Raw genomic sequence first — 8,228 nt, 5'->3', positions numbered from 1 at the left:
ATTGCTTATTGGAGATCCCGACTTGCTTGTGGGAGATCCCGACTTGCTTGTTGGAGATCCCGCTTGCTTGTGGGAGATCCCGACTTGCTTGTTGGAGATCCCGGCTTGCTTGGGGGAGATCCCGACTTGCTTGTTGGAGATCCCGGCTTGCTTGTGGGAGATTCCATCTTCCGGCGCATTCAAGGCGGGAACGCTTGGCCAAAGCAAAGAAAACGGAGACCGGAGACTGGTGCGTTTTTCATGCTTAAGGAAACAAAAACGGAATATCTTAACAGGGGATCGTTTTCCTTTTTCTGCGTCACGTCTGTGCACGTGTATTCCTGTTGAACGGAAAATTAATCCGTAGAAGAACGGGAAATTAATCCTAAAACTCTACGGATTATTTATCCTACTTTATTTAATTGTAATTTTTTCACTAGAATTCATTTGAGCTCTGTGCCCCTGGCAGTCATTCTGAGATTTACTGAAGCTTAACGCCATTTACATAATACATTGGCAATGGCTTTATAGACAGAGTACCTTGTTTTTTTCTATTCAGAGATTATTATGCTTCACTCGGTAGCCATTGAGAATATAACAGTCTGTTACATCAGTTGGTTAAGGTTTGATACAAGTATCATCATCGTATTAAATAGCAGAGTCTTTCCTTATTGTGTGGTGTGCTGACTGTTGATCCACACGCTAGGATGTTGTGCCCTGAGGGTCTGAACACGCCCCCTTGAGGTGTGCCGAAGTCAGAAGCTTTAGAGTCGAATATGTGGAGTATCCCATTACATCTCTCCTTCTCCTTCCCCTCGTCTTCTCTCTCCCTTTCTCTTAATTTCTCTCTCTCTCTCTCTCTCTCTCTCTCTCTCTCTCTCTCTCTCTCTCTCTCTCTCTCTCTCTCTCTCTCTCTCTCTCTCTCTCTCTCTCTCTCTCTCTCTCTCTCTCTCTCTCTCTCTCTCTCTCTCTCTCTCTCTCTCTCTCTCTCTCTCTCTCACTCACTCACTCTCTCTCTCTCTCTCTCTCTCTCTCTCTCTCTCTCTCTCTCTCTCTCTCTCTCTCTCTCTCTCTCTCTCTCCTCTCTCTCTCTCTCTCTCTCTCTCTCTCACTCACTCACTCTCTCTCTCTCTCGCTCTCTCTCTCTCTCTCTCTCTCTCTCTCTCTCTCTCTCTCTCTCTCTCTCTCTCTCTCTCTCTCCTCTCTTTCTCTCTCTCTCTCTCTCTCTCTCTCTCTCTCTCTCTCTCTCTCTCTCTCTCTCTCTCTCTCTCTCTCTCCTCTCTCTCTCTCTCTTTCTCTCTCTCTCCGTCTCTCTCTCTCTCTCTCTCTCTCTCTCTCTCTCTCTCTCTCTCTCTCTCTCTCTCTCTCTCTCTCTCTCTCTCTCTCTACCTCTCTCTCTACCTCTCTCTCTCTCTCTCTCTCTCTCTCTCTCTCTCTCTCTCTCTCTCTCTCTCTCTCTCTCTCTCTCTCTCTCTCTCTCTCTCTCTCTCTCTCTCTCTCTCTAAAATGTCAAACGAGATTCAAGATTAAGAAATATTGCTTATGTGCCTCGGAGTGAGTTTGATAAATTATTATGCAAAACACTGCTGGCTGCTTCGTCCTGGGAAGAATCCATGTAGTCTAGTATATGATCTAGCATTAGTCTGTCCGTGGTGCTTGAGGGTTTGCACAGGCGTTCGGTATTCATGGGGTTCTGCGCAGTCACGAGGTTGAGGAAATACGTCAGCATTTACCCGAATGGGATTTATCTATAGGAATGACGAGACTGAGTCCAGGGGCCTGTTCGCAATCCTTGAGATAAACTTGTCGGTGAAAATGCATGAAAGAAATATCTGGTACCTGAGTTCTGAGTTCAGTTTCACAGAAAGGATGTTGTAAGGCTAAAATTGCTCTTTATTTTCGGATTAGTAGGAAGTGAAACCGGTTTTCCTGACGATCGAACATTGTTTTACATACTACAGTTATTGACATTTGGGAATGGATATGTCAGCAGATGTGAGTTTTAATTATCAGAATGCTTTGTTGGTTTAGATGAGCCGATTATATTAGCGAAATTTATTCCCTGCAGCTGCCAGGATTCGATCTCCACAAATCCAACCTGCGCAGTTTTTTTGTTTTTTTTTCTTTCCCTTTTTATCGAATTATTGAAGGAAAAACCTGGTTTCATTGGAGTTTTCTGAAAGAAATGGTATAGAATTTGGAACTTTTTTATTATCCCGGTAGCTCTTGGCAAGATCCTGAACTCGGTATTTCCTCGCGGGCTTTTTTCACTTGAGTTATTCTTTAAAGGCTTTAAGTCGTAATTTCAACCGCTGTTATTATACATTTGCTATGCCAGCTGATAACACGATCTTTGCTAGTTACGTCACCCAACCTGCACGTCCCCAAGTGTATCTGTCTATATGTGTGATTTTCTGTCAGATCTATAAATAAAATGCTGGAATTCTTCCTTATTACTGCTATGCGATCGTATTCCTTAAAGGCTGCCGCTAATGTCGGTCTTTCAAAGTGCGCCTTGGTTGCGAAAACCGGCTATGAAAACTCGTCAGAAGGTTAGAGAAACGGCGACTTGTTGAGGTATCTATTGAAATTGTCGTTTTATCCCCCTAGAGTTGTTTTATCGGAATCGAAACCGAAAGTGTAAAGGTTTAGAAGGAAACGTATTATTATAATTTGTGTTATCATAATTGTTAAATTTGAATATATATATATATATATAGATAAATAACCAGACAGATAAATAGATAGATAGATAGATAATCAGACAGATAAATAGATAGATAGATAATCAGACAGATAAATAGATAGATAAATAGATAACCAGACATATAAATAGATAGATACTGATATAGATATCGGTTTATGAGTGTTTATGTATTTAAGTGTGTGTTTGTGTATGTATGTACATATGTGTGCAGAATTATGTGCGTGTATATATGTATATATGAGTGTATGTGCGTCCTTGATATATATATACACACATTATCTGCCGCGAGCACGCGGCCGCAGCCTTCCCTCGAGCAGCGGTCGCACGCGGAGCCGGCAACTTTGCCATTGCCGTAGCGTATTGTGTCAATGAATTCAATACGGCCCTTAGTTCGCTACCTTGGCAACAGGAGTAAACAACATTCAACCCACACCCATTTGTAGGAAATTCTCTCATTATGGCAACATTTGCGTCGATTTTTTCCTTCTCCTACGTCTTCTCTCGAATGGCATCGCTGTGAGCTTGACGCGCCATGCCTAACTAGCTTGTTACCGCAGTCTTACGGTCTGCTTTGATAAGTTTCAAAAGAAATTGTCTGTTTGATAGGCACATAGGGGAGGGGGAGGGGGAGGGGGAGGGCAGAAAGAAGAGGAGGGAGGCGGATGGGGAGGCGAAAAAAGTTTTAATTTGTTCACAATGAGGTTTTCATCATCAGGGAATTCTGTTTTATGGCAGTTTTTAAGCGAGTCGTGACAAGAATCGATCTCCACAAAGCCAACCTACGCAAAGGGGTTCTTTTTTGTCGAATTATTGACAGAAAGAGAAAAATGTTGGTTTCCTCTCTTATGCATCTGTTTATATGTGTATGTGTTTGTATACATACATATATACATACATACATATAAATATGTATATATATGTATATTTATATATTTATATTTAATATATATATGTGTGTGTATATTTTTATATGTTTATATATATATATATATATATATATATATATATATATATATATATATGTGTGTGTATATATATACATATATATTATATTATAAATAAACATATATATATATATTATATTATATATATACATATATACACACACACACACACGCACGTGTGTGTGTGTGTGTGTGTGTGTGTGTGTGTGTGTGTGTGTGTGTGTGTGTGTGTGTGTGTGTGTGCGTGCGTGTGTGTGTGTGTACATATACATAAATGTGCACTCATTTTTTCGTTATTTGCGTGCATATAAGTCTGTGTGTATATACATAGTTTTACAAACTTTCGGTTAAACCATTCGAAAAACTAGTTAATGACTCATTTTTAAGCAGAGCTTACTTTTGTAAAACTTTCATATCTATTTTTACAACCTTATATATTACAGGTATTTAAGAGTCCGGAGGTGGAAGTGGATCAACTGGGCCATTGTTCTTCCAACTGCTGTTGAGATTATTTCCTTTCTCTCTCTCTCTGTCTTTTGCAAACTGCAGATGAATTAACATATGAGTTGCATCCTGTTGCAGGTAGCGTTAGAGGTGCTCAGTTACCACAACTCATGTAATGATGAAGAATTTGACCTTATACAAGCACAAAGTCTTAATGAAGCACCTCCTGGGGTGGATGAGTAAGTATCTCGTAAGGATCTACATAAGTTTCCCCGTGTAGATGTCTGCCGCCGTCTTCTCGTTTTCTTTGGGTAATCACGTTTTCTTTACATGCTCGTCTGCAGGGATGACTAACCTATCCTTTCTCTCTTCAGTTTGCAGAGCCGTAAATAATACAAATATTATAAATGTACCGGGAAGTGTAGACTAAGTCACGTTTCTTTATTGCTTAATTTACTTGATTGATATTACGAATGATCAGCTTTGGAGTTTAACACTATGTTTTTCTATTCCGTCAACTGCATCAAAGTAAGACGAGGCTTAGCCAACACTTCCACGGTATTCGTCTAGGCTGCTGCATGCATTCTTCTTCCCCTTCTCTTCCCATTCATTCTCCTCCCCTTTCCTTCTAGCTTCTCCCCATTCCCGTCCAAGTGCCATAACCCCTTCCCCCTTCCCCACAAAAAAGCATACAGAAAAATTATAATTACAAAGGAAAAGTAATTGTGACGAGCATACCAGCGACTTCCAAGTGGGAGAGGAAACAAACCAAAAAGCAAAAAATATATAAAAAAAAGTGTATACAAACCACAAACAGTACTAAAAAAAATGTATTTAAAAAGCGGATCCATACCACCGCCACCAAACACATCTCTCTCTCTCTCTCTCAAATGACGTCACCGCCCCGTCCCCACCCTTACAGGTAGCTCTGGAAATGATGAGCTACCATAGCTGTTGCGGGGAGGATGAGCTCTCGAAGCTATCAAAGGAAGAGGTCCCCAATCACATGCTTGGCGTCGACGAGTAAGTATGGGGATTCGACTCCCGGACAACTTTTGGGGCGGGGTAGCGGGGGGTGGGGGGAGGTAGGGGAGGGGGGGTTCTCCTCACGTGATCAGAAGGGGGCGTGGTGTAAGGGCTTCAGGACTGCCATTGATATTTTTCATATTAGGGTTGACGTTTGTTATTAGTGTTGTTATGATATTTTTAGGTTTTGATAATGATAGCAGTTGTGAGATTGATAATGTAGTAGATATATAATTTATTAGTATCATCATTGCCTTCGTCATCATCATCATCATCATCTTTATCATCATCAGATCATCATTATTTATGTTATTAATATGGCAACTGTAATTATCATAATTAGTTATCATCAATATAATCAACACTGTCTTAATAAGCATAGATAATTAACAGTAATCCTTTCCTTTTTCATTGCATTTCAGTTCTGTTTTGAAAATACAATCGTCAGAATTGTTGAGTTTCAAAAACCTCATTTTTGTAATAATTAGCAAGTTATAGATTTGCAAAATGCTGAAATAATAGAAATACAGAATTCATAAATCATGATACGAAGATGCGAAGATTTTTAATTTATAAATGTGTTTTCATTAAGGAATTGTTGATTTATTTTTAATATATAAATGTGTTTTCATAAAGGGATTATTGATTTATTTTTAATCTATAAATGTGTTGAAGCACTCATGCGTATTTCTAAGAATTTTCTATCAAGAACGGTTTTTAGAAGCTGTTATTATTATGTTTTCTTTTTCTTTTTTTCAGTGCAAGTTTATGAAAAGTCATTTTGTATCAATGGCAGTTCTCGAGTTAATCTCACGTATTATCAATTATTCATATTTAGGGATACATATCAACAAACACTGATATATATATATTTTAGATTTTCCTTTCTTCATCATGAAAACAAACAAACCTATATTCTGATCACGCGGGGAGACAAGTTTATAAAACAGTATACTAGTAGAAGATAAGTTACAATTTTCTTTTCCCTTTTTGTAATGAGAAATACATGACGTAAATACAGTGTAATGATAAAGTAGAGGCAAGTATCAAACACTCTCTTGCCCCCCACCCCTCCCCCCTCTTTTACCAGCACCCCCTCCCCCTCTCCAGCTAACTAGTAGTTCACATACAATAGAGGCTTGACGGCCGCGCCAGTTACAGTTTGAGGAAACCGTAAAATAACGTAGAGATAAAATTTCCATCACCATCTCCTCTTAATATTTTTCCCTTTGATTTTGTTTCCTGTTTAGTTAATTAGCATTTTTATCATTTAATCTCACATTTTCTTTTTCTTTTTCTTTTCTTTTTTATTTTATTTGTTTAGTTTCTTGTCCTTTCTCCTCTTCGTTTGTTTGCCTTTTGCCTTTACCTACTAATGCTTTCTTCACTCTCTTTCTTGATGTTTTCTTCTTTTCTGTAAATTGTTCATGTTCTCTCTGGTTTCTCATGTCTTTTATTTACTTCTTCATTTTTCTTCTTCTCCTTTTCCCTCTATTCTTGCTTCTCTTCTTCTACCTTCTGTCTCTCCCTTTCTTCTTCTTTTTCTTTTCTTCTTCTTTTCTTCTTCTTCTTCTTCTTCTTCTGCTTCCTCTTCTTCTTCTTCTTCTTCCTCTTCCTCTTCCTCTTCGTTCCTTATTTCCCCCCTATGCTTCCTCCTCTTTCTCTTCTTCATCTTCTTTTTCCTCTTACCTTTGCTCCTCTTCTTCCTCCTTCTCCCTTTTCCTATTGAATTATTTATTACGTATTGCATGATTTGCTTTGCTTCATCATTGACCCTTTTTTCTTTTATTTTTTATTTTTGGATTTGAAAACCTTCGCCGTTTCCTGTTTCCCTTGTACATTCTCATATTTTCTCGCATTCCCCCATTCTTCTTTTTTTTTTTTTTTTTTTTTGATTTTATCATACTTCGTTATTGTCATTTCCCGTTTTTTTTTCTTCTCACAATCATTTATTTCCCATTTTCTGTTTCCCGTTTTCTTTGCGTTCCCATTTTCGATATTTTGTTCTTGTTCCAAATCACCATATCCAGTCCTTTATCTCCCTGTTATCAATGTTATTTCATTCCTCTCTTTATCACCTTATTCCTCTCACTCTCGTAACCCAGTATGAAGTGTTTTCAGCTTAATATTTGTGAAGGCTTTTCTTATCATAAGGATATTAAGTAGACTTTCATTGTTATCAGTATTACTACCGTTTATTTTCACTATCAGTGTTATAACGGCTGTTTCTGTTGTTTTCTTTATCATTACTGTTATTTCTATCAATACCCCCTTCTTTAATAAACAGGCTTAATTGTGGCTAGATAATTTTGAGATCTTAAAGCTCGTGGTCACTGCCATAATTACTCTTTAATTAGGCCCTCATTACCTGAACTTCGCTCACCTATAATCTGCCAGACACTGCTACAAAAAAGCTTGACTTTTTTCAGACTATATTCTTAGACATTGTTAGTGTAGTTAGAACACAACGATATTGTCTTTCTCTCTGTTTTTTCATCTATTTCTTTTGTGTGTCTTTCCATGTGCTTCGCTTTATCATTTTATTCTCTCTCCGTTTTTCCTTCACGTTTTGCGTAGAATTCTCACACACAGTTGATGGCTGTAGTGGAATTAAGGTGACTTTAAATATATGTAGTTTTATTTTTTATTCTTTTCTTAGTTTTGTGTGTCTCTTCTTCTTCATCTTTGTTTGTGTTTTGTAGTTTACGAAGGTAGACACATATGTAAATGGGATTTTTTTTTTTTCTTTTTTTCTTAAGAATTTACGTGTACTTGCAGGTAAATTTTGACAGTAATGTTTTTTTTTTTTTTTTTTTTTTTTGTCAATATTCATAAACTTAAAACTTATCCCCAAAAAGTTGAAGTTTTAAAAGTTTTGTTACTAATTAACTTGACTCAGATTAATGATCAAGGACATTATTTACTCTTAATTGCCTATCATTGCGTGGTTCGTGTTGCTTTGACATGAAAACAGCTCTGAGACTTTTAATTCATAATTATAACTTCTGATCAGAATTGTTTTTGATAAAGCTAATTGTGATACGCCAACCTTTGATTACCTGTGATTAAATTTCAGCCTCCCTCCCTCTATCTATCTATCTATCTATCTATCTCTATCTATCTGTCTG

The 8,228-nt window shown here is 37.7% G+C and overlaps 1 protein-coding gene across 2 annotated transcripts in view; it reads left to right on the top strand.

Moving 5' to 3' along the window:
- The first annotated feature begins 3,914 nt into the window (after positions 1 to 3,914).
- The window catches only part of LOC125044457 (probable 3',5'-cyclic phosphodiesterase pde-5), a 14,398-nt gene continuing 10,084 nt past the window's right edge, over positions 3,915 to 8,228 (top strand). Inside the window, exon 1 of one of the 2 annotated variants that reach the window (XM_047641136.1) lies at positions 3,915 to 4,313. In XM_047641136.1, the coding sequence (XP_047497092.1) occupies positions 4,192 to 4,313 (122 nt within the window). In that variant the 5' untranslated portion in view covers positions 3,915 to 4,191. The other variant, XM_047641137.1, reaches the window with a different exon arrangement.

Source organism: Penaeus chinensis, chromosome 35 (genome assembly GCF_019202785.1).
Source record: "Penaeus chinensis breed Huanghai No. 1 chromosome 35, ASM1920278v2, whole genome shotgun sequence".
NCBI lineage: Eukaryota > Metazoa > Arthropoda > Malacostraca > Decapoda > Penaeidae > Penaeus > Penaeus chinensis.
This window is presented reverse-complemented; position numbering and strand designations above follow the sequence as displayed.